Here is a 25,852-nt window from a genome sequence, read left to right as displayed (position 1 = left end):
CTCTAGACACATTATCTCATTTAATCCTCCCACACTCTATGAGGGGAGTACTATTATTATCACTCCACCTTTTCAGATGGAGACGAGAAGAGGCTAAGTAAGTTGCCCCGGTCACATAATGAGCAAGTGGTGGGGCTGGGATTTGAACCCAGGCAGCGTAGCTCCAAATCCAACTGGTCGACCTCTATGCCCCAGCGCCTTCTTTTTATGATACAACCTGAAAAGGACGATCACCTTAAAGATCCTCAAAGAGGCAAGTTTTCTTCCTCTTAGTAAACACTGGATTGGATCTAATGGAATTCACCAGGCTGTGGGATTCTTTGGTACATGCACACGGGTGGTACCAGTGAATGTCTGTGGGGTCTGAACCAGTCTGGGAACCCATTTGCATCCATTCATCAGGCACCCTAGCCTATAAGGCAAATGAGGAAATCTTCCTGAGTAGGAATAGACGGCAACACACTGCGGAGGTTCCCTCATCTTGTTTCTCACTTCATGTTTTGGATGCCACAGGCAGGGCGAGCAGAGATCCCAGGCTCTGACAAAGGCAGCTTCCCTGCCTCCGAGCACTGCCATGAACCAGTTCCAGACCATCCTGACTCACGTCCGGATGCTGCTGTCCAGCCACTGGCCGAGCCAGGTACAGGACCTCCTGGACAGTATGCTGGCAGAGGAGCTTCTCTCCAGGGAGTACTACTGCGCCCTGCTCCAGGAGCCTGATGGCGAGGCTCTGGCCAGGAAGATCTCCTTGACCCTGCTGGAGAAAGGAGACCTGAACTTGGCCCTCTTGGGGTTGGCCTGGAGTGGGCTGCAGGCCCCGGCAGCTGAGAGGGACCCTGGCAACAAGGACCCTGGTGGTAAGTTGGCATCCCTTTGCTCAAGGAGCAATGACTGGCTGTAGGCAGCTCAAGGATTTTCCCTCCTCTCTGAAAGTAAGTCAATATGATCATTCCTGTCCAGAGGTGGGACGGCAGACACGGACAGGTATGAGAGCCTCTGGCTGAGCTGGCAGGAGCCACAAGTGCTTGGAGAACTCAGTCTGTGGTGCTGGGTGTGCTGGAGGCACACAGCGTGCTTCCCGCTCTGCTTAAGAGAAAACCATCCTGGAGGCGTGCCGCCAAATGCCTGCCTGGGTCACTCTCTGAGCCACCTTGATATGTCAGGCACTGTGCTGGGGCACTGGGAGGGCACAAGTGGACAGATCATCTCCCGTCTGCCTGGTGGGGAAGATGGATGCCGGCACAATCAGTGCAGTTCAAAGATGGAGAAATGGGGTGCCACAGAGAGAAGGATCCAAAGAGCTGGAGAGCAGAGGATGCCGCGTGTGCATATGTGTGCGTGCGCAGGTGTGTGCATTTGTGTTTGCATGTGTGGGCATATTTGTGCATGTGCCTGCATTTGCTTGTGTGTGTATCTGTGTCATGGAGAGAGACAGAAACCGAAAGACAGACAGAGAGAGAGAGAAAGGAAGGGAGAGACAGAATAGAAAGAGACAGAGAGACAGAGACTAGAAAGAGACAGAGAGAAGGAGGGAGGGAGGGAGGGAGCGCCGGAGGGAGGCAGAGAAGGAGGAAGAAGATGGAGGGAAAGAGAGAGAGAAAAAGAGAGACAGAGACAGAGAATAGGAACCAGATCAGAGGGAGAAAGGGAAAGTGTGTCTTATTTTTAAAAAGTGTATGGATGACACTTGATGCATCCTAAGTCAGAAAAACTAGCCTACTCCATACTCTTTCCACTCACACTTTGGCCTCCTCAAACATTCTAGGTCTTCCTTCCCAGTTATGAAGAGGTTCTCACTTTGTCGTAAACTGTGTTCTTCCTAAAGACACATGTTTGTTCTGTCTCTACGCAAATCTGTGCTTTTCCGATTTTATGACTTGGTGTCATAAACTCTAGCCCTTCTCGGTCCAGTCATGGTTTCTGTGAAAGTTGAAACTTAAGATCATAGCAATGATTCATGTTTATTGAGTGTTTACTGAGTGCCAGGCACAACCTGAGCACATTCCAGCACCTTCTTAGGTGGTCCTCACGCCCACCCTAGGCCCTTTGATGAGCTCCATCCTTATTTTACACACAAAGAAGAAAACAGAGACCACCCAGAGGGGACACAACCCCGGTCCCAGGTAGGAAGTGGCAGAGGCTGGATTTGAAGGCAGACAAGCTCTTATCCTCCACCTGGCTGGAGGGGTAAAAAGCCTTTTGATGGTCTTGCCATGGGCACCGGGGCGGTGTAGGTATTTTTCCCAGTCTTCTGCCAAGACACAAGTTTAAAAGGGGTTGGCTGTCTCCATGGTTAAATTCTCATGCAGATGGTCTCTATAGGTCTCTTGAACACATCTTTTACTCTCCGGCTCCTAACAGACTCCTGGGGGTGTGGGGCATCTTTACCACCTGAATGATCTCCCTGGCTTCTTAATGGGAGTACAAGCAGCCTGTGTGGTCTTGGAGGGGGTGCAGAAGCCCACCTGGAGGGAGGTCAAAGCCTGCCTCTCTCCTTGGCTCCCCCCCCATCAACTACAGGCTCCTTTACACGCTGGCGGCTGCCCAACACCTCTGCCCCTCCCTCCTCCTCTCTCTGCTCAAACTCTGGTTCCTCTTACTTAACTCCGTTTCCTCCCTGGGGATGTAGTGTGTTTATTTCTGATCCCATGTGACTCTAGAAAGGGAACTGGGCTCAGGGTGGCGTGGTCTTCAGGGGGCTGGGAGACAGAGAAGGATGAATGGCTTCCTTTCCCTGCTCCATAATCCTGTCCTCCAGGCCAGCTCCACTCAGGGCTACAAGGCTTGACCCGGGACTAAGGGCAGGTGTGCTCCTGCGGTGCCTGGGGAAGGAGCAGCTTCAGAGGGGAAGGAGAATGGGGAAAGAGAATCGTGTGGTTTGTAAATAAAGGGCACTGCCTTCAGTTTCAATGATGGTTCAGAAGAGGAAATCATCCATGTGAAGCTTTTGTAACTCTCTCCATAGCCCTACAATGATCTTCACTCTCCACTGCCCCAAACCCTGCTCTGACTCCGCATGTCACTCAGAAGAAAAGCTAAATCCAGACAATGGCCCACAAGGCCCTTCACCATCTGGGTCTCATCACTGCTCTGCTCTGATTCCCTACTTCTGCCTTGCCCATCTACTCCAGCCATGCTGGCACCCTCACTGTTTCTGGGACAGGCCTGGCACACTCTCTACCTTAGGACCTTTGCACGTGCTGTTCCTTTCATCTGGAACACTCTTCTCCAGACATCCTCTTAGCCAACCTCCTCACGTCCTTCAGCTCTTTGATCAGATGTCACCTTCTCAACAAGGCTTATCCTGACCATCCCATTTAGAACTGCAACTCCCTGCCCACACTCCAAGCCCCCTCTCTAGACTGACATTTTCACCTTCTGTATGTTTTACTTTGTATTATGTCTGTTGTTTATTGTCTGACTCCCCCACTGGAAAATAAGCTCCATGTGGGCAGGGATCCATATTTTGATCGTAGATGCATCCCAAATGCCTATCACAGTGCCTGGCACAGAGTAGGTGGGCGTTATGTATTTGTTGAAGGTTGGGTGGATGAATGGATGAATGAGGGATGGACAGATGGGTGGATGGGCAGGTGGGTAGGTGGATGGGTGATGGGTGGACGGATGGGTGGATGGGCGGGTGGGCGGGCGGATGGGTGATGGGTGGACGGATGGGTGGATGGGCGGGTGGGCGGGCGGATGGGTGATGGGTGGACGGATGGGTGGATGGGTGGGTGGGCGGGCGGGTGGATGGGTGATGGGTGGACGGATGGGTGGATGGGCGGGTGGGCGGGCGGATGGGTGATGGGTGGACGGATGGGTGGATGGGTGGGTGGGCGGGCGGGTGGATGGGTGATGGGTGGATGGATGGGTAGATGGGTGATTGGTGGCTAGGTGGATGGGGACTGGGTGAGTAGATGTGTGGGTGGTTCATACACTACTATTATTCTCACTTTACAAAAGAGTAAACTGAGGCACGGAGAGGTTAAGTGATTTGCCTCAGGGCACAGCCTGGGGAGGGGGGCTGCTGGATCTCATGAGTCCAGACCTATTGCTGCACTTTCTGCTTGGCTGCCTCTTCTAAACAACCCAAAGGGATACCGTAAACCTACCAGAAACAGGTTGGCCAGCCTCAAACTGAAACTAGCTTGATGATTCAGAAGGCGCCTTCAGATGTTGCAGCTCTTCAGTTACAGTTGTGCAGAAAACCCGCTCCCCGGGATGTGACCTTGGGGGTTTGACTCTGCTATACAAAGCAGCATGTGTGCCTGCAACCCCAGCCAAGTTTGGGGGAGGCGTGGGAGGCAAGGTCCTTGTCCTCATGGAACTCAGCAGCTTCCCTGGGGAATCAAGGCAAACACTTGGGCGTTCTTCGGTCAACAGTGGGTGACAACACCTGGAAGGGCAATCCAAGGCCAGAGAAGAGAGTTAGGATGACGGTGACGGAAAAAGAACCAGGCTGGAAGTTGGGTAGCTCTAGGTCTGAGGCCATGCTCTGCCACTTACAAACTGTGTGACCTTGGCCACATGACTGTACCACTCTGACTCTCAGTTTCTTCATCTCTACAATGAGAGTGATGATGTAAACCTCCCAAGGCCATAGTGAGGGTTAAATGAGATGCCAGCTGGGAAACAAGGCAGTGCTTGGCATTAGACAGAAAACTCTAGAAGGGGTTAACAGCAAGGAGAATTGGAGAGGGAGACGATAAACGAGGGGTTTGAGATGCTGAGAAAACAATCCTGTCTACAGACTCACTGGGGGCCCCACATAATATCTAGACACCTGCCCCATGCGAAACACAAGGCTGGGTGCCTGCGTGCTGTGTACATCTAAGAAATGAGTCAATGTGGCCTCTGCCCTCTGTTGGCACTTGGTGAAGCACATGGGCTGTGGCCTCAGAAGGCCCGAGTGCCAGTGGTGACTCCCTGATTCCAAAGGGTATGACGGTGAGCACATCCTGGGACCCCTCTGGGCCTCAGTTTCCCCATCTATCAAATGGAGGCTATAACAGGACCCAGCGTGGCTGTTCTGAGGATTCAGTGACTGCGTCCTACGTAAGGCACATGTGTATTCCCTGCGAGAGGAGAGCTGGTCTGACTCAACAGCCGCGAGGGTGGCGTTCAGGGCCGCCACAGACCCACAGTGAACAGAGGGGTGGAGGACTGGGGGAGAAGTCAGACCCGACCAGCCTTGGGTTTGTGAAGGTGCCTTTTCGGCATGCTCTCTCAGAGGCTGTAGGACCCCCCCCGCCCCCAGCATGGTTTCAGATTTTAGTGTTTTCTTTGGCTTTCCATCGTTGTTTTGTCACTCTGTGCTTTCCTGATGTGGTATTTTTGCCCATGAGGACTCTATTCGAGGAACCACAGACAAAGGATCCCTCTAGGATGTTGCCTGATTTACTGGAAAGGGAGGGACACACATCAGGCAGCCCAGCTCTCCCTCCAGCTTCCTTCCCCATTTGGCCCTTAGGATGAGAGCCACCAGAGCCCAGACCACGGAGAGCAGAGGGGCTGAACCCACCCTCCCTCCTCCTTCCTCTGCCAGGGGCCCGTTCCCACTCTGACCCGGGAGCCTCCTCCGCCCCCTGGAAGGAGACGCATTGGCAAGGACAACTGCTGTCCTTTCACCTTGGGCGGCTTCCCAGCCAGTCAGACCTGCTTCACCTTCTTCCCCAGGAGCCTCAGAAGGAGAGGCACCTGCTCCCGGAAGCTGGCACTTCCCCATGGGTTTTCCCAGGCCTGCCGGTGGCCTGTTCCCTACTCGGCTTAGCTCCAAGCCCAGTGCCTGACCCAACCAGGGACGGTTTCTGTTCTCTGTTGTTGTTACCTTGAGCGGCTCATCTGTGTCCTGACTTACTCTCTATTGGTCTCTCCAGCCACCTGCCCATCCACCCACCGGCCTGCCCTCGCACTTACCTGGTCTACCTAACCACCTGCTCATCAATTCATCAACTTATATCTGCTTATCCATTTATCAATCTTGCTACTTATCTAATTGCCTATATATTTACTTATCAACTTATTTAGCTGCCTTCCTACCAACGCATCTACTCCTATATTTACCTACTAATAGGTTTACATCCTCATTCACCTTCCTACCTGCCTAATTGGGAAACATACCAGTGTTATTCTGTCTATTCACCTACCTCTCTCAGATCTCTTTTCCTTGCTTTCTCTCCTCCTTCCCTCCCTGCTCCTCAATCGTTTACTTAGCACCCGCTAGGAGTTCTGGTGGTCACAAAAAAGCATGAAAAAAGGCACTTACAACCTGGTAAGTGAGGACTCTTCATCCATTTGGAATGATCTGCCATGATCATTCAAATCCAAACTCCATCCATTCATTCCAACGATCTTGGAGTAGTGTGTCTTTTAAATAAGAAAATAAAGCCACCGGTCCCAGACATTAACGACTTTTTGATCTAATCAGAGGCAACAGGATCAACACTCGTGAAATGGGAAGTTCGTGATTTACTGCCAAATACATGGCAACAAGTTTTCTAAAACTGAATAAAGCAGAAGATTGTTGTTAGCTGGAAGGACGACGAAGACGAGAACTCGGGCCTTGAAAGATGGCTAAAATATGGCCGGGTGGGGAGAAGGCAGGGGCTGGTCCCGGGGGACGCTGCCAGAGCAGAGTACACAGGGAGGGCCGAGCAGGGTCGGTTTGGGGAGACGCACGGCAGGGGCCGGCAGGCTTGCTGCAACGCTAATCTTACTCGGAAGATCAAGGTCTCCCTCATCTCCTCTTTTTGGTCCTTGGCAAGAGACCCCGGACTGGTAACTTTGCCAATGCTTCTGCTGGTAGCTAGCGGTCTTTGCAGTGCTAGATCCTGACTTGAGACAAAGAAATTCAGATGCCCAGGGCAATGCTGGCTTCAACAGCACAGAGAAGGCCCCTCAGTCAGAAGGGAATTGACTTTATCCAAAGCAGCCCGGGCTCAGAAGAATGGTCACCAGCTCTGGGGGAGTTTTGAAGAGGAACATCAGCACAAGTGCTGCATGCCTTAATAGGCAGAAATCCTGGGGTCAGAGTCTGCATAACCCCTCCGCCCTGCTCCTTGCCCTATCCGCTCGGTCCAGGAGCCTCGTCATTCTTCCTCTGTGCTAGCCCGCCCCCCTCTCCTCATTTCTATCTCCACTGGTTCTGCTGAAATTCAGATCCCCATCAGCTCCTGGCTGGGCACCACAGCGCCTCCTCCTTGGTCTCTATACTCCAGACCTTCCTTGTGCAATCCACAGCCTCTGCCATTGGCTAACACACAGGCTGGCATATGTCACCACCCTCTTCAGAAACCTTCTGTGTTGATACAGGCGTGATCAGACTCGGGTCTTGTGGGGATGGGGTGGGGTGAGGGAGGATGAGGTGAGGTAACTGACTGCCACTGTTGTCCAGGTGAGAGACGATGACTCCGGGCAGGTGCACCCCCAGGCCTGGCTGGCTCTCATTCCGAACTCTTCCCTGCCACGAAGCTGGTTCAGAACGGCCTTGGCCATGGCCATTAGAGCTGGCTGTCTCTGAGCACAGGAAGGGACTCCCGGACGTGGCCTCAAGAGAGCTGAACGGTCAGGGGGCACCAGGTCATGGGAAGATGAGACTTCTTGGGATTTCTAAAACTTGTCACTTCTGTTTTGTTGGCCTAACAAAGCCAGGCTCTGTTTCCAGTTGACTATTAGCACTCTTGTTTGTCTGTCTACTTCCTCCCTTGAGACTTCTGAAAGCAGGGATGGCTTCAAAATAATCACCGTAGAAAGATAGGCATCATTATCATCATTTCATACGTGGGGAAACTGAGGCCCAAACAAGGGAAGTGAGGGGTCCAAGGTCACACACCTGCCAATAACAGCAGGGGCTAGACATAGGCTCTTCAGGCTCCCAGCCCAGTGCTCTTTCAGTAAAAATGCATGATGCACTTAAGTCACTGTTTCCCATTCATTTCAGTACCCCCTGTATGATTTCTGCACACCATCTATATTATTATTTACTTGACAGTTTCTTTTTCAGACCACTCACATTTTTTTTTCAACTTTATTTTTTAAGGAAAGTTTATGTCTACCATGAATGAAAAAGAATGCCACACAGAGAAGGTAACTATTAAACAGGAGAGCAGAGTAACATTATTTGATTCTTGCCAAATACTGTTGTCTGACGAAGGCTTGAGGCTGGGGGCTGCTCTCCATGAAATGGGGTGATCATGCATTAGAGATGTTAAAGACATTTTAGCCCCAAACTGAGACTTTCTTCTGGGTGCCATCAGGAGCACAGCTTGAAAGTGCACTAACTTTCTCCCTGTGTGAGTCAACGTTATTTAGCACCACATCTGCGTGTCACTCCAAACCATCTGGCTGTAAGTATATCATATTTGGAGTAACACCTCTTCAAGTGTAATTTATGTTTCAGTCCAATGTCTTGGAATGAAAATGATGGGAGGACCACTCAGGATCTCCATGGAAATTCAGGGCTATTTGGGGTGGTGGAGGGGAGTGAAATCTAGGAAGTCTCTGGAACCCAGTTGTCTTGAGGCCTTTGTGGGGCTCTGATCCTGACCCCATCCTGCAGAGGATGGCAGATGTTGGCAGCTGGACCAGAGTGGCTCCATTGTGGTCTCCATCATTTCATAATGTCAGCAAGTCAAAGGTTCCCTCCAACAGACAGCTCACAACCTTCTAAAATCACCACTACAAGGAACTGAAATTAACATCAGAGGCAAGAGGAGGGTTTAAGGGAGCGTAGACAAATTAGAGCGTGTCTAGACACAGAAATCTGACAGCTTGAGGCCACCTTGAAGGGGGAGAGTTTTCTGCTGGTCCCTTGCTTGCTTCCTTTGCATGCTGGCTTAGCCTTGGCGCGATCCTGACCAGTGTAGACAGACATGCTAGCGATGAGGCCGCCTGCTCCTGAGCTGGGCATCCAAAAGCATCATTGGGTAGGCTGAGGGCGCCAGAGGAGGCCGCCAGACTTCAGAAGCTGCTGCCTCACTGCGTTTCCCACACCATGCGTTGCCTGGCTCCACGTCCTGCGGGGTCCTACCTGCCAGAGCCCCAAGGTAAAAAGGCTGGTGGAGGGAGTTGGGGCAGAGAATACTTCTTAATTTGGAGTGAGGTCTCAGCTGGTCCCGCCATCCCAAATAAACAGAGACACTGCTCTGAGTTGGGGGCAGGGGGCGGAGATAGGGGTCCTTGTCCTGCTGGGGCTGTTGGAAGAAGTGAGCTGGTTGGCCATTTCCTCCCACTTGAGGGACATTCAAGTCAGCCCAGATGCCTGGAATGTGAGAGGGCTTATCAGCTTGAAGGGTTCTAGACGGTCAACTTTCAGGGGGCGTGTCGTTAGCCCTCAGCATTGATGGCCTGGCTTGGCCAACCACAAGGTCCTTTCTCCGCCAGGTAAACACTGAGGGGTGCCCTCGAAGGACGGGACCCCTGCCAGACCCACCCCATCCCCGGAAGCCCAGAAACCAAAGCTAGAGTCAGTCCCTTGGGGTGGCTGTCGAGCCCCAGCTGGCTGGCCATAGCCTGTCGCCTGGACAGATGCTGCCCTCTCTCCAGTTTCCAAATGGTGTTTTGGGGAAGAAATGGGGGACGGGGGACGGATGGTGAGAGAGAGCACAGCACAGACAGCTGGCACCAGCTCTGAAGGCAGCGCGGCAGGTTTAACTCTCAGCTGCACTGTTGGCTGCATGTGGTGTGATGCTGAATAAGTCACCAAACTTTTTTGAGGCTGTTTTTCTGGGCTGTAAATGGGATAAGGGGAAAACTCTTATGACAGGGTAAGATGAGGGATCAAAGGCTTCTAGCACAGTGCCTGGTACACTGTAGGAACGAATGCCCTCCTAGGAGCCCAATATTGTTGCCGTTGTTGTGTGGCTGAGAGGAGTGGGACGCTGTCTCAGCCACCATGGAAATGCGTGCATCCTCTGAACCCAGAATGATGACAAGTTTGCCAGCTCTGTTGAATGTAGCCAGAGCTTGTCGGGGGAGTTTTTGAGGGGGGAGAACGGTCAGAAGTCTCCTTGACCCACCCCCTCAATTCCAGATAAGCCTGGGAAATCCAAGCCTGGGAAGCCAAGTGATGTCCCCAGGGTCTCACGGAGGTCAGAGCCAGGGTCCAGGACTCTGGAGGGGGAAGGGTGGAGGAATGTTGCCAGGGGGTGTGGTGATGGGAACGCTGGGTTTCCAGGGCTGTTCTAAGCCAGGGAAGGTCCCTGAGGAATTTCCTCTTCCTCCCAAGGGCATCTGGCTTCCTTGGAGTGATTGGCTCAGCGAGCAAATCTCTGGGTCCATGTGCCCTGCGGGAGTGGTTTGCCACCTTCACGGTGTGGCTGAGCCCGAGAGTAATCGAGGGCCACCCAGGGGTGGGGATGAGCTCCCTGCAGACCAGAGCTAGCAGATCGCATGCCTGTGGGCGCGCTGGCTCCCCGAGGCAGGGGACGGATATTTTGAGGAGCTGAGTGAACGCTCCGCGAGCGTCCAGGAGGGTGGGAGTGCATCCGAGGCGCCGCTGAGAAAGCACGTGGTGGGCGCAGCAGAGGGAGGCGTGGGTGCCTGCTTGCTCCCCAGCTTGGCCCAAGCCCGGCAGGTGGAGAGAGAAAGTGAAAGAGAAAAGGGGCAGCCGCAGGGGGTGGCCACGGGCCCGCCCCAGGCTCGCGGAAGCCCCAGAGCTCGCAGGACGGGGAAGACAGCGGCAGCGCGCGGAGAGGCCCAGTACGGGGAACAGCGGTAGGTGACCAAGGCCCCCTCTGCAGCCCCTAAAGTCGGGCTGAGAATCCAGGCTCAGAGACTGGTAGCTGCTTGCTCGAGGTCACACAGTAAGGCTAGGAGGAGGAGGAAGGGAATGTGCAGAGTGTAGACACAGGTAACTCCTCATTTCCAGCACACCTGGAAGGACTCCACGCACGAACCGGGAGCCGGGAACCCCGGAGCTGGGCTGCCGTGTCCAGAGCGCTGGGGCCGAGGGGAGGCGGCGGGGAAAGCCAGGTGATAGTGGAGACTGGGGCGCAGAGCAGAGGCGAGTGGCGGCGCCAAACCCCAGCTTGCAGACACTCTGCGCGTCCCGGAGTCTGCAGAGGCACTCAGGGGCGCGCGGAGCGGGGCACAGGCCTTCCCTCTACGCCGGACCTTGAACCAGGGCCGCCCTTCTCTGAGCCTCAGTTTCCCAGTTGGATCATATTCCCGTTCTGCCTCTGGAGTCTGGGTACCCGACCCCTCTGGTGGGGTCCCCTACATAGGGAGGATTATGGGGGAGGCGGACTGGGGAAATCCTCGCCTCTCTTTGACCATCTTGGGGTTCGGGGGCTTTCCCGGACTGCCTTTGACCTTTGGCATCTCTACTTCACCTGGGGTCCTGAGCCACGCCCTCTAAGGAGAGAAACTAAGGGGCCCCAGAAAGGGTAGGGGCTCTCTGGGTCCCAGAACAGCCAGAATTGGAGCCCCCATGTCTAGCTCTGTCTGGGACCCTTAAAACCTGTCCTCTGGATCTCACAGCCCCTCTCTCCACCCGAAGTGACACAGGGGAGAGGACACAAGCCCAGGAGTCCACAGCGCCGCCCCCCCCCCCCCCCAGTTCCTAACTTTGGCAGGAAGTGTTCCATTTATGCACCACTCCCCGCACCGCCAAGAAAAGAAATACTCCTAGCCAATCAAAAGGTTAAGGAAATTGATGCTTCTTGCTCTAGGGCCTGGTGGAGCTGAAGGGGGAGAGGAGGAGTGCCTAGCAAAGCGTTGCCTTCCAAATCCCAAGCTGCCTTAGGCAAGGACCTGGTCCCCAAGATCCCAGGATGTGGAGTGGAAGGGTCCTCAGAGATAACTGAGCCAGGAGGTCCCAGGCTTCCCACCCATGGGCATCAGCTGGGAGGCTGTTTTGAGTGCAGGTTCCCAGACCCCGCCCCCAGATCCCATTGGCTGGGCCTGGGGTGGGGCTCCCAACCGCGGATCAAAACATCTCTCCTGGGTGTTTCCTGTGTCTCTTAGAGGTCCAAGGGTCGCACATACATTGAGAAGCCCTGATGTGGTCTAACCCTTTGATCTCTGCATGTTTCAAAACCTCTGGGGACTTCTCAGGGAGGTTTTGTCAAAGGCCACATAGCTGAGTCATTGGCAGAGTCAGGATTTGAACCCAGGTCTTCCGAGAGCCCAGTCCAGTGCCTGGGCCGGGATGTGATTCTCCACAAATGCAGGGCAGGTCCTGGGTAGTCAGAGGGAGACTTGTTGATACAGCAAAGTCTGTCCGATGGCAGGCACCTGATTCCGCATCTTGAGACCTCGGCACCTTGCGAAGAGTGGAGTTGGAAAATTAACACAAGAACCCTATGCCAAGGCCTGGGGTCAGTCCCAGGCAATCAGGGAAGTGGCCTGAGGGAGAGGGGGAAGCTTCTGGACTTGGTTTTCAGACTTGCCATCAGTCACCGTGGACAAGTGACTTCCTCTCTCCGTCTATAAGAGGGATAAAATATGAGCACTGTCTTGATGATTGCCTGACATGCGCAGAAGCACTTTGGAAAAGCTACAAAGAATACACGTGTGCGGAGAGTAAGCGTTATAGATTATAGAGGGATTCCATAGAAAGATCTGAGAGGAAGTCATGGGAGGTTTCCAAAGACTTGGACACGTGCATGATCGATACTCCAAAGACAGTTCTCAAAAAGGCATTAATTGACACTGGTCTCATAGGGAAGAAATGCGAGCTTTTCTGATTCTTTTTCAGTCCTTCTCCATTTTTGTGTGTAGGCATCTTTAACAGCACTAGAATACTAGCTAATGTTTCTTTTTAGCAAAGTGGTAGGGCAGCTGGCATTATTTCGATAACGTTTTATTTTCAACGGCAGGTGATACTTTCTTTTTTCCCTCGTGCGAGATAGTGACAGAGTTTTATTTTTTTAAATAATAATAGGATATTTACCACTGTAACCGTTTTTAAGTGTACAATTCAGCGCCATTAAAAACATTCACAATGTTGTGCAACCATCACCACAATCCATCTCCAGAACTTTTTCATCTTCCCAAACTGAAACTCGTTAAATATTAACTCCCCATTCTTTCCTGGCAGCCCCTGGCAACCACCATTCAACTTTCTGTTTCTGTGAATTTGACTACTCCAGGTCTCTAGGTACCTCATATAAGTGGAATTATACAGTATTTGTCCTTGTGTCTGGCTTCTTTCACTTAGCGTAACGTCAAGGTTCATCCACGTTGTAGCATGTGTCACAAGTTTGTTCCTTTTTATGGCTGAATTACATTCCAGTGTCTGGGTAGACCACATTTTGTGTACCCATTCATCCGTCAATGGACACTTGCATTGTTTCCACCTTTTGTCTGTTGTGAATAGTGCTGCTATGAGTATGTGTTTGAGTCGCTGCTTTCAATTCTAGAAAGTTTTCTTGTAAAATAAGTATATTTGTGTCTTTAAAAAGTTAATTTTAAGGAAAGTACTAAGGTAAATTATAGAAAAGGTAGTATGCAGATATGACCATGAAATTGTGAAGGAGGCAGATGAATGCCTGAAGTTTGGGCAACTCTGGGTGAGTGGGAAGACTTGGTAGCTATTGTGAGCCTTGTAGGACATTTGGTCCTGTCCAAAATGTCCATTGGGTCTGCACCAAAAGGTCCTTGATATTTGATCCTGTCCAAAACCATTTGGCATGAACCAAATATGCTCACAGATATTTTTGACAGGACCAGCTGTCAAGGACCTTTGGGCGTGGACCCAATGTCTATGGACCAAATGTCTTATGGACATTTTCGACAGGACCAAATGTCTGCTAATCATTGTAACAATCTAGGCTGTGGGGCTGGGGGCGACTAGATCAAGGGGATGGCTACTGAGGGGCTTTTGGAAGGAAAAATATAAGAATTGAGGAAGCCTTCAAGCTGATTCCAGGGTTTCCAGCTGGGAAGAAGTGGAGAAGTGGCAGCAGTGGAGAGTCTGGAAGGTTCCCTTGGGAGAAGGAGAATTGTAGACTTCCCGCTGGCCTAGAGAAGCCATGTGAGATGAGGGGCAATGCCTTCTTGGCAAGTGGAAACTCAGGTTGTCTTGGAAATAAAACCTATCTTAGTTCTCAGAATCGCTACAAGGCAAATGTGTGTGTATCAGGGGTAGGGCACAATGGGGATGCTCAATTATAAATATAGATTCCTGGGCCCTGGCCAGTCTTACCGAATCAGAACCTCTAGGGGTGAGGCCTGGGCTGCCGTGTGTTTAGCATCTTTCCAGGCCGTTTTGATTCACAGCCAAGCCTGCCAACTGCTGGGCTCTGTCATCAGACCCTGGCAGGCAGGGCCAGTCCCTGGTTTGTCTCAGAGTCTCCAGAAGAGGGCCTGGCGCTGGTGTCAGGTCCAGCAGCGAGGACTGAGGTTGGGGGCCTGGCTTTGCTAACTGCAGCTGCAGGATCTTCGTTCTCTTCCCCACTCCAGCACCAGGCTCAGGTTTCCTCCAGGAAAAACTTGCTGGACTCCTTTCCAGATGGTTGACTGCAGCTAGGCGTGCAGAGGGAAGGCCGCCGGAGGTGGAGAGGCCAGCAAGCTGGAAGGGGGCTTGCATTCTGGACAAGGACTGAAAGCACCCTTCCTCCCCTGGCTCCAGCTCTTACAACTTGTCTCCTCCCTTCTCATCCTGGGACCCCCAGACCCCTCACCCCCAAAGACTGTGCCATTTACAGGCACAGGCACCAACCGAGGTTGTCTCATTTGAGTTCCAAGATTTTCCCAGTTGCTATGAGGTGAATGTCCTCAGTGGAGTTCCAGAGAAGATAGATGGCTTGCCGAGCTCTCAGAGGTGGTCTCTGTGGGGTCTTTGGTGGGCTTCTAGGCCCCACTTGGGGAAAAACAGAACTAAGTTGTCTCAGGTGGGGTTCCCCGGGAACAGACTCGGAGATGGAGATTTGCACATGGGAGGTTTATTGGGAGAGGTCACGGGCAGGGAGGAGGGCAGAGGGAGGAGCTGGGCTGCAGGACATCACAACAGAGGTCTCGGCCAATCCCACGAGGAACGCGGATGCTGGGACAGCCTCCAGGGACAGTCCCGAATTGAGGCAAGGAGACCAGACCTTTACATCCTACGGGGACCAATCATTGCATGTGGTCTACCCTGGAGAAGGAGGGTGACTTTGGGCTATCCACAGAGAGGCTGAGCTGTGAGCTCTGAGCCGCTAGCCTCCGGCAGCTGGCCCTGAAGGGGCTGGTCTGAGCAGCACACCACAGCATCCACTACACAAGCTGAAATTGTCAAATGAGGGAGCGGCTGGAGGCCAAGGCCGAAACTGGCCTCTGGAGTTGTGTTTTTAACTGTATTCTGTGCAGGCCCTTTTGGGGAGGGGAGATTCTGGGCCCCCCAATCCTCTTTAATCGAATAGCTCCATCATCAGCTGTTCTGGGATTTGGGCCCCTTGTACAGTTTCATTTGAAAGCCACTGCTCTATATGACCCTTGTATTTAACAGCTGAGGGCATTGGGGACCAGAGACGGAAAGGGGCTCGCCCAGGGTCACACAGCCGGTCAGATGCAGAGCAGGGCCCAGATCTCACGTCTCATGACTCCCTGTGTTGGTCCCGTCCTACCAGTCTGTTGTCAACTCAGCGGTCTCCATGGCTGTGCCAATCTGCTTCCTCTGCTCTCCCTCCAACTGCGGAGAAGCCCTTTGACCAGGGACTGGGGCCAATCTTGCTCACATTCCTGGCTTTCCTGTTCTGAGGCCCTTTGCCTAGGCTGGTCCTAGCCCGGAGAGGGCTGGGAGCTATAATGGAAATGCCGAGATTCCTGCTGGTGCTGGAACTGGAGAGGACGAGGTAGAGCAGCTGGCTGGGTCCAGTGGGGAGCAACTCTTTGTGCCCCATGGTTCCCAGAGAGCTGACCTCTTACTCCCCCTTCAATCTGAGCTGGAACCAGAGCTGGGGAGACACACCCAGCCCCCCAGATACCGCAACTCTCATACTTCCCGTTCCTTCCCTTTGTGGAGTTGGCTAGTTTGGGTGCTCAGGGCCAGTCCCCTCCAAGCCCTTCTGTAGGAAGAGACCCTCCTGTACGTCTCAATTCCATTGTGGGGGAGGACAGAATTTAATTCTGCCTCTCCCTGTCCCAATCACCCATCCATCCCAAACCATCGTCTTTCCAGCAGGTCAGAGATAGAAGGGACCTTAGAGGGCCTCCAAGCCAAGGATTGCAAACCCAAATGCCTGAGGGACCATAATTGTGCAAAATGGGGCTAGGTGGAAGGCAATAGGGAGTAGTGGGGACTTTGGCAACAATCAATTGTGTACTCTATATGGAGACATTGTGATGGTAATTAAAACACACACTCACACACCTTACAATCTTCCTGCCTTGAGTAACCAGAACCTCCAGCTGCCTTCCAACCCCATAAGTCCCGCAGCGTTGCCACGTACCTCTGTTTACCTTCTGTCTCTTGTGACGTCCTCCAGCCCCTCCGGGAAGTGAAAGTCTTGAGTGAGACCAGCAATTTCCGCAAATCCTCTCTGTCTCATTTTCCTGGGACACCCACGCTGGGCCAGCAAAGAGCAGGACAGAGTGCTGTGGCTTCCTCCTCTGCTGATGGCGCCTGCCTTCCCCTGTCCACCTCTGAGTCCTGCATGTTCCCATCTCCCTCCCAGGACTGGGGGTCTTGGGCCCAGATCACCCCATCCCCAGCAGCCTACAGGGTGGCAAGATTGCAAGTTTGTTCTTTTTTGAGCATCTAGGGCCCTGTGAGGCCCTGTTGGTGAGTCACAGAAATACCCCACACCATGTTTGTTTTGTTTTGTTTCTTTTAAACTTCAAGAGCCTTTCAACCTTGGTTTAACTGCACACTTCACTTCACAGTTCAGTCTGACCTCTGGTCTGCTCGAGGCATCTCTCTTAGTTCATTTCTCCTTTCCCCTTCCTCTTTCCCCTTCCTGGGAACCTGTTCTAATGCGTTCAAGGTGCATCTTTTGTTTGTATATGTTCTTGTCAAATATGTGTTAGTTTTTTTTTTTTGTTTTGGTGAGGAAGATCAGCCCTGAGCTAACATCCATGCCAATCCTCCTCTTTTTGCTGAGGAAGATTGGCCCTGGGCTAACATCCATGCCCATCCTCCTCCACCTTATACGTGGGATGCCACCACAGCATGGCTTGAAAACCAGTGCGTAGGTCCGTGCCTGGGATGCGAACCCATGAACCCTGGGCCGCTGGAGCAGAGCGTGTGCACTTAACCACTGCACCACTGGGCCGGCCCCTGTGTTGCTTTTTCATGTGCACGTGTGTCTCTCTGCACATCTAGAGCTGGCTGTCAGAGCTCCTTCTGTCTCTTACTTTTTCACTCTCTACTGTGTTCTTAAGATCCGCCTGCGTTGCTCTGTACGCGTTTGGTCTGTTACCTCTAATCACTGCCTCATCCTCCATGGATTGCAGCAGCTGCTTCCGACTGTCCCTCCTCCAGCAATGGGCACCCAGGTGGCCCCCAGCTCCCTGTGACCACAGATAGCGCAGGGGGAGCATCCCAGATGGGTGTCCTTGTGGAGTTGTGGGAGCATTTCTCTGGGTGGTGTCTACCCAAGAATGGAATCGCTAGGTTGTAGGGTCTACCCTCTTTAGGTATTCTAAATGGTGCCGGGTTGTTCTCCGGGGTGGCCGCACCACTGCACTCCCACCAACCCTTGGTGTTGCCCAGCTTTCTAATTTTCTCCACTGTCCAGTGTCAAGTGACACCTTGCTGTTTTCGTTCTGGAGCTTACATCTTAGTAACACTTCCTGGATATGTCACTTTAGGCAAGTCACAGCAACCTAATGAGGTAGACGCTACGCCAACCAAGTGGAGTAGGTTCCACAACTCAGAGAGGTTGAGTAACCTATCTGAGGTCATACAGTTAGTGTGGAACTGCGGTTTGAACCCAGACACTGCACTCTTAACCACTATATTGTTATTATCATGTTTTATCTCTCTCCTAAAACATCATCTGAGTCCACACTACAAGCTTCTTGATAGGGACTGTGTTTTAAACCTCTTCAGGGCCCCTGGAGAACAAAGCCCAGTGAATTTCTTGAAGGAGATGCTCAGTAAATCGTTGTGCAAGTCGTCTCTTAGAGTTTATCTGGGGAACCAAGAGTGCGAGAGGGAAAGAGGAACTTATTTGATCTGTTCGCCCCACAGAGATGCTGGTTGGGGACCGGTCATGGTACAGAAGTGTCCCGGGGCTTCTGGCTTCCTGCCACCATCTGGCCTCCGGAAGCAGCTTGTCATGAGGTTGGGGAGCAGGGGGGTGTTAGAGGGGCTTTGGGGGAAAGGGAGGGGGAAGACTGACAGGCAGTGAGGAATCCAGAACCCCAAAATGCCTCAGCTGAGTGGGCTCCCACACCCAGTTGGTGACACTAAGGCTCAGAGGGGTAAAGAAGTGTGCTTGAGATCAAGGCAGAGCTGAGACTCCAACTCGTGTCTCTAGACGCGCAGTTCAGACATTTTCCATTCCTTCCTCAGGAAGAGAAGTATAGTCAGCAAGCAGGGAGGCTTTCCTCTCATGCTCTTTTATCACATGCAGAGCAGTGCTGAAGCCTTTTGGGGTAGCAAAGGAGCCCCTTTCTCCCTCTCAACACCTCCTCATCCCTCAAGGATATACTCCCCCTTTCTGGGAAGAAAGCATTTGATAAATCGAGCCTAACCTCATTGTGATCATCTGTACAATGGGTATAATAGTACCAATCTCCCGGAGTTGCCATGACAGTTGAAACAAGATCATAAATATAGAGCAGCCAGCACAGCCCCAGACACAAAAGACTCTCTGCAGCAGAGATGGACTATTATGTGGGTTCACAGAAGAGCTGCGTGCACTGAGCATAAAGGTGCTGAGATCTGAGTTAGAACATTCTGGTACCATTCAGTTTCCCTCAGGGGAGAGAGACATGAATTTTTATTTCAGAAACCATTTTGGTGCATATGGTCTTTCAAAAGCTGTGGTGTAGGAGCTGGCACTGCGGTGTAGCAGTTAAGTTTGGCGTGCTCCGCTTCAACAGCCCGGGTTCTCGGGTTCAGATCCTGGGCATGGACCTACACCACTCGTCAGCCACGCTGTGGTGGTGACCCACATCTAAAGTGGAAGAGGATTGGCGCAGATGTTAGCTCAGGGCTAATCTTCCTCAGCAAAAAACAAAAAAAAAAATCACACAAAAAACCTGCAGTGTAGTGTGAAGTGAGATGGAAATGAATCCCTGCAAGGGACTTTTGGTGGCAAAAGGATTAGGAACTTTTTCTCAAGTTGGATGTGGAAGGTGGCCCGGGGGAAGGGCAGGGTCAAAGAAGACCTTTTAAAAATACTGTCCATTTACCAAAAACACACAGATCACTCCTCTGCTGTGCTCCAGACGGCTCCTCAAAGGGAGAAATAGTCTTGCCACCCACGCCTTCTGGCACTGGACGAAGGCACCTTCCCGGGGTGGCTGGGGGCCAAGAAGGACGGGAAGACGCTGAGGCTTTGGAGCCAGGCAGTTGGTTCAGATCCCAGCTCATGACTCTTCTCTGTTTCTTCCTCTGAGAAATGGGAATACAAAGAGCTAATGTGTGAGTTAGACGAAATGGGATGATATCTACACCTCATGTGGTCGGTGCCTGGCGCTCAAGAAGGCACCTATGAATTCTAGTTAAGCATCATTCCTGTTGGTGGAAAGAGCCCGCCCTGTGCAGAATCATGCTGGAACCCCGGGGGTAGGGGAGCTAGACGGACAGGGCTCCTGCCCTCATGGGGCTGTTGGCCTGGATGGTCTGCCCTGTGCTGGGGCAGCTGCAGTGGGGTGATCAGGGCCATCTCTGCCCCCAGCCCCCTCTGGAATTGCAGGTGGGGAAAAGAGTCCAGTTGAGGGGGCTTTGAAGACCTCCTAAACATCTGGAGGCACAGGAAACATGGTTGTGGGAACACCAAGGAGTCCCAGGCCAAGACGCAAGTAGATCCTGTCATGAACGGGAGGCGCTGTGGCCCTGGGAGACCTAGACTGGGAGCCTAGACTCGGGTCTGAGTCCCGGCTCTGAGGCTTCCTAGCATAGTGGGCTTCCTGTGGTCATGGCCTCCCGGGTGCCTGGCGCCCCACGCAGAGCCCCTCTTGGCCTTTCCACGGTCCTCCAGGTAAGTGTCATTATCCCGATCTAGTGGTGGGAAGCTGATACTCAGAGAGGTTAAGTCACTTGCCTAATGCCTCCCAGACAGGCCTCAGACTCAGGCTCTCCTACCAGGTGATGCTGGACGAGCCGTTTCACTGAGGTGTCTGAGCCTCGTCCTCGTCATGTGAGCGCAGTACCATCCTGCCTTCTCCCTGGGGCTCTTTGGGAGCTCAGACGAGGGTGGAGGCAGGAAGCCACTGGGAGTTGCAAACCCCTGTGTACTGGAGAGGAAGTGCATAACGTACAGGCTTTGTCTTGGGGAAGCAGGAAGGGAGGTGCTGAGGTGAATGTTGGTGGAATCTGAGAGGAGATTTTCTCTTGTCCAGGGTGAGCCAACAACACAGAACTCAGGCCCTTGGGTGACTTTTCTCCCAGGCACCTTCTCAGTGGTGGTGATGGGGGGCGTGATCAGACCTTCCAGGCTGCACTGCTGGCTGTGGGGCTTTCTTGTTCCTATGGGGTCTGTAGGGTCTCATTATAGAACAGAACAGAGGGCCGGCCCCGTGGCTTAGTGGTTGAGTGCGTGCGCTCCGCTACTGGCGGCCCGGGTTCAGATCCCGGGCGCGCACCGACACATCGCTTCTCCGGCCATGCTGAGGCCGCGTCCCACATACAGCAACTAGAAGGATGTGCAGCTATGACATACAACTGTCTACTGGGGCTTTGGGGGGAAAAAAAGGAGGAGGATTGGCAATAGGTGTTAGCTCAGAGTCGTCTTCCTCAGCAAAAAGAGGAGGATTAGCATGGATGTTAGCTCAGGGCTGATCTTCCTCACCAAAAATAAAAGAAAAAAAAGAAAAGAACAGAAAGCTTGGCTTCGCCATGTGCCGTCTCAGGCAGGAATGGAAGAGAAAGGATCCCTTTGTCAACCTCAGAGACGTAAGAGAGGAGCTAATAATAGTAACAGGAATGGCCGTTACCCACATTGTGCTCATACTTGTGCTCATCGTGTATGTGTTGGATGCTGCTCTAAGCTTCCATTCATTAAGCACTTACTAACGGCCAGTCACGTTCCTAAGGGCTTTAAGAGAATTAACTCACCTAATCCTTTGAGTCACCCTGTATTAGTATTCCCATTTTACAGATGAGGAAACTGAGGCTCCAAGAGGTTTGAAAAATGAACTTGCCCGGGTTGCAGTGAGTTGGTAGGTAGAGTGGGTAGAGAGGCAGGCAGTTTGACTCCAAAGCTCACACGAGTTGCCGCCTTTCTCTTCTGTCAGCATGTTTCTCTGGTCTTGGATCACATTTGGCAATGTTGTCCAAAGATTGAAACTGAGCCATCAATCAGTGAGGCTGGGCTAGACTTCTTCAGGCTCCTCCCCGCTGCACCTCCTGCCATCGCCCGTCTGTGGTGGGAGCTGTTGCCTACTCCTGGGCCTAGATAAATGAGGGTGTTCATTTGAATGGAAACATTTTGATTGGCAGGAAAGAGCACTGGACTGGGAGTCTTGTGCTGGGGGATCAGGTGCAGGCTCAGCCACCAGCAGGCTGTGGGGCCTTGTGCAAGGCACGTCTCCTCTCAGGGTCTCATCTTCTGCTCTGTAGAATGAAGGAGATTGAGCTTGAAGGTCCCTGGCAGACCTGACGCCTTGAGAGAAAATGAGAGTTTGAGTAACTTGACCAAAGTTGCACAACTCCTTCATGGAATTGCTGGGGTCAGTCCGGAGTTGTTGCCACCAGCCCTCTCTGCCTGGGAAAAGAGGCAGATTGCTACAATGTAGGCTCTCAGTAAATGCCAGAGATTGGAAAGGGGAGGCAGGCGGCAGGCAAGGTCCCCTCCCTGGAGAGAAGAGCAGATTGTTTGGTTGGTTCTGAAGCCAGTGTGTTGGGAGAGGTGGAACTCTCCTCCCCCGCCCCCGCCTTTGTCCCACTCCAAGAAAAGGGAGGCGGCCTCCCCTTTCGGTTCTGCTTCCTCCAGTCACGGTCGGCTGGGCCGTTGATGCAAGTCTGTTACGTGTGGGTTCCTGCAGCCCCCACCCAAACTATTATAAACAGGCAGCTTTAGCCAGGGCCCCACACTGGCCTGGAAAGTTCATTCTCCGTGATATCCGGGGTCTGTGTTCAGACCTTCCATAGGTAGTGAGAGCTGTTGATGAGTGAAAGGAAAAGAAGCATCTGGAAGGTGGTGGTGAGTTGTGTGTGTTTCTCACGCCCTCATCCTCCCACTGTCTTTCCCCATTTCAACTCCGTTTTCTTCCGGCCCAAGCGGGGGCATTCAGAAGGCTGTGTCAGACCCTCTGGCCTTTAAGGCCAGCTCTCCTCTCACCTCCTCCAACAACTTCCTCTGATTGCTTCCAGCATGTATCTGCATCCCACATATCGTGGGTTGAATGATGGCCCCCAAAAAGCTACGTCCACGTCAAATCCGTGGAACCCGTGAATGCTACCTTATTTGGAAAAAGGGTCTTTTGCAGATGTAATTAAGTTAAGGATCTTGAAATAAGATCATTCTGGATTATCCGGGTGGACCCTAAGTCAATGTCCTTTTAAGAGAAAGGCAGAAGATTTGAAACCTGAATTGGCGATGTGCCGATGAGGCAGAGGTTAGAGTGATACAGGCAGAGGTTAGAGTGACACAGAGGTTAGAGTGATACAGGCAGAGGTTAGAGTGACACAGAGGTTAGAGTGATACAGGTTACAAGTCAAAGAATGCCAACTGTTCCCAGAGCTAGCTACAAGGAAGGACTCTCCCCTAGAGCCTCCAGGGGGACCAGGACCCTGCCGACATCTTGATTTTGGACTCCTGGCCTCCAGAACTGTGAGAGAATAAGGCTCTGTTGTTTTAAGCTGCTCAATTCGTGATACTTGGTTACAGCAGCCCTAGGAAGTGAACCCACTGTGGAATATAGACTACCCGAGGTGGGGAGGGGACGGGAGCACGGCAGCCACACGGATGAGGCTTCAAATTGGCCCCAGCCAGCAAGAGCTGCGTATGTCAGGGAGGCTGCTTAGCCTCTGTGAGCTTCAAGTTCCTCACCTGCAAAATGGAGCCAGTAATGCCTACCTTCCAGGGCTGCTGTGTTGTTTTGCTTTAACATCTTTATTGGGATATAATTCACGTATCATACAATTCACCCATTTAAAATGTGCAATTCGGTGGTCTTTTTAATATAGTCACACAGTTGTGCAACCATCCCCACAGTCAACTTTAGAACATTTTCATCATCTCCCCCAGAAAAACCCCATACCCATTAGCAGTTGCTCCCCATTTCCCACTACATCTCTCCTGTAACCCTAGCCAACCACTAATTTACTTTCTGTCCCTAAAGATTTGCCCGTTCTGCATATTTTATATAAATGGAATCATACAATATGTGGCCCTTGTGTCTGGCTTCTTTCACTTAGCGTAATGTTTTCAGATTTCATCCATGTTGAAGCGTGCATCAGTACTTTGTTCCTTTTTATGTCTGAGTAATATTCCGTTCTATGAATGTACCATATTTTGTTTATCCATTCATCCATTGATGGACATTTGAGTGGTTTCCATATTTTGCCTGTTGGGAATTATGCTTCTATGTACATTCATGCACAGGTTTTTGTGTGGACATGTCCAGGGTTGTTTGAAGACTAAACGAAGCAGTGTCTAAGGTGTTGGATATGCCCTTCAACAAATGATAATGGAGGACCTTAGAGAAAATCTGCCCCAACTCTTTCAATTTACAGATTAGGGAACTGAACATGGAGAGGAGCAGAGACTTGCTTGAGGCCACCCAAGGCAGGAGAGCATAACACTTAAAAGCAGGTCTCTGATCCAGACTGCCCAGAACCAAATCCTGGTTCCACTTGTACCTGGCTACCTTATGTAAGTCACTTCACCTCTCTGAGCCTCAGTTTACTTATTTGTAAAATGAGGATAGTGGTAGTACCTACCTCATAGTGGTTGTTGATGTGAGGATTCAGTGTGTTCTGAATGTGTCTGGCACATAGTAGGTGCTCTATAAATCTTAACTGTTGTCATTCATGGAGCACTAGCTGTGGAACTCAGGTCTCCTGGCTCCCAGGCATGAAATGTCTTGAATCTCCAGTTCCTTCTTCTCCAGTTCCCTCTTCTCCAGTTCCTTCTTCTGTATCATGGGCATCTTCCCAGTGTGATTGTAAGTTTCTTGGAGGAAGGAAATATGGCTTCCTTTTCCCACTGCCCTGAGCACATAGGAGGTGCTGAATGAGCACCCTTGCCCACTTTCTTAGGCTCCCCCCAACGCCAGCTCTCACAGAGCAAGCCAGCTGGGAACTGTGGTAGGTGTCAATCTCTGCATCTTTCAAACACCCCTGAGATGACTGAGTGTGTCTCCCTTCCAGGCAGTGGACAGTGTGCTGCTATGGAGTTGGGGCCTCTAGAAGGCGGGTACCTGGAGCTTCTCAACAGCAATGCTGACCCTTTCCAGCTCTACCACTTCTATGACCATATGGACCTGGCTGGAGAAGAAGAGATCGAGCTCTGCTCAGGTGGGCTGTCCTCCCTCTGGCCCCTCCCACGTCCGACCCCACCCCTCCGCCTGCCTTGGAGACAGTCAGCAACCTGGGGAAGTGCTGACGGCTGAGCGCCAGTCAGCACCAGGGACAGCTCCAACTCCGCTAGAGGCGCGCGCCCAATGGGGACATCTCCCAGCCCCATCCCGCCTCTCCCTCCTTCCCCACCAGCCCTCTTCCCAGATCCTTCCTGTTTCATCCAAGGGGCTTTTCCTCCCAGAACCCGACACGGACACCATCAACTGCGAACAGTTCAGCAAGCTGTTGTGTGACATAGCAGGTGATGAAGAGACCAGAGAGGCATATGCCAATATCGGTAAGGAAGCATTCTGAGCCCAGAAAAAGGACAATTGAGGGGAAAGGTTCTTTTTCTCTTTTGTTAATCTCACCTATTCATCATGAGCCACAGCAGGCCCCTCCCTCAGAAAGCAAGGCAAGGGGGATGCGGAGCGAGGGCTAGAAGAACAAAGTCTCCGGGGAAGAAGGGAGATGGAGAATGGTGAGGGGAATAGACCCCTTCGCCAATGACCACCAGGCAAACAAATCTCACTGTTACATCCTCTGTCTCCATTTCTATAACTTTTTCTATTTCTTGCTTTTCTTTCCTTTCTTCCCACAAAACCCATACCATACACCGCTCCCTCTCTTTCTCCCCAACTCCTAAGCCAAACTACTCTAATATTTATAATAACTCCCAGTTTTGGGGCACACGTAGTGTGTAATCACGGTACATGTGTTATTGCGTTAAATCCTTACAACAACAAGGAAAGTAGATACTATTAGCATCTCCATTTTACAGATGAGGAAATTGAGGTTCAGAGAGGTGAAGCAATCTACCTGAGGCCGCGTTAGAGATAGTAATGGGCAGGTCTGAAATTCTAACCCAGTTCTTTCTCATTTCAAAGTCCCTATTTTTAACCACAAAAAGGAAAGCGTTTGGGATGGGGAGATTGGCTAAGGCTTAAGCTGAGAGGCTTGTTTGCAGCTTTAAAAAGAGCTACAGCTTTCAGACAAGGCCAGAACCCTTTGGGAAGAGGATTTCTGTCATTGTTGCTGTTGCTATTTGGGAGGAGGGGTGGGTAAAGGATCCCTCCTCACCAGGGTCGCTACCATCTCATACAGAGGCTTTGTTCAATTAGAAAAAGATGCCCCTTTTCTGGAGGATGGAGCCCCCACCAGGAAGTAACAGCTTGGCTATCAAAGTGCTGGATTCCTGCTCCCATTTGCCCTCTAACCTGAGCACCCTTGTACAGTGAACAACCTGCACAACTGTTC

The 25,852-nt window shown here is 51.9% G+C and overlaps 1 protein-coding gene across 4 annotated transcripts in view; it reads left to right on the top strand.

Moving 5' to 3' along the window:
- Positions 1–513: 513 nt before the first annotated feature.
- CIITA (class II major histocompatibility complex transactivator) overlaps positions 514–25,852 on the top strand; it is a 47,432-nt gene continuing 22,093 nt past the window's right edge. For 2 of the 4 annotated variants that reach the window (XM_058570060.1, XM_058570061.1), the window contains exons 1-3: positions 514–857; positions 24,407–24,553; positions 24,798–24,893. In XM_058570060.1, coding sequence (XP_058426043.1) covers positions 575–857; positions 24,407–24,553; positions 24,798–24,893 — 526 coding nt within the window. In that variant the 5' untranslated portion in view covers positions 514–574. Of the gene's footprint in view, positions 858–8,813; positions 9,045–10,512; positions 10,714–24,406; positions 24,554–24,797; positions 24,894–25,852 lie in introns of those variants that run through there. The other 2 variants (XM_058570062.1, XM_058570064.1) reach the window with 2 other exon arrangements.

Source organism: Diceros bicornis, chromosome 26 (assembly GCF_020826845.1).
Source record: "Diceros bicornis minor isolate mBicDic1 chromosome 26, mDicBic1.mat.cur, whole genome shotgun sequence".
Classification (NCBI taxonomy): Eukaryota; Metazoa; Chordata; class Mammalia; order Perissodactyla; family Rhinocerotidae; genus Diceros; species Diceros bicornis.
This window is presented reverse-complemented; position numbering and strand designations above follow the sequence as displayed.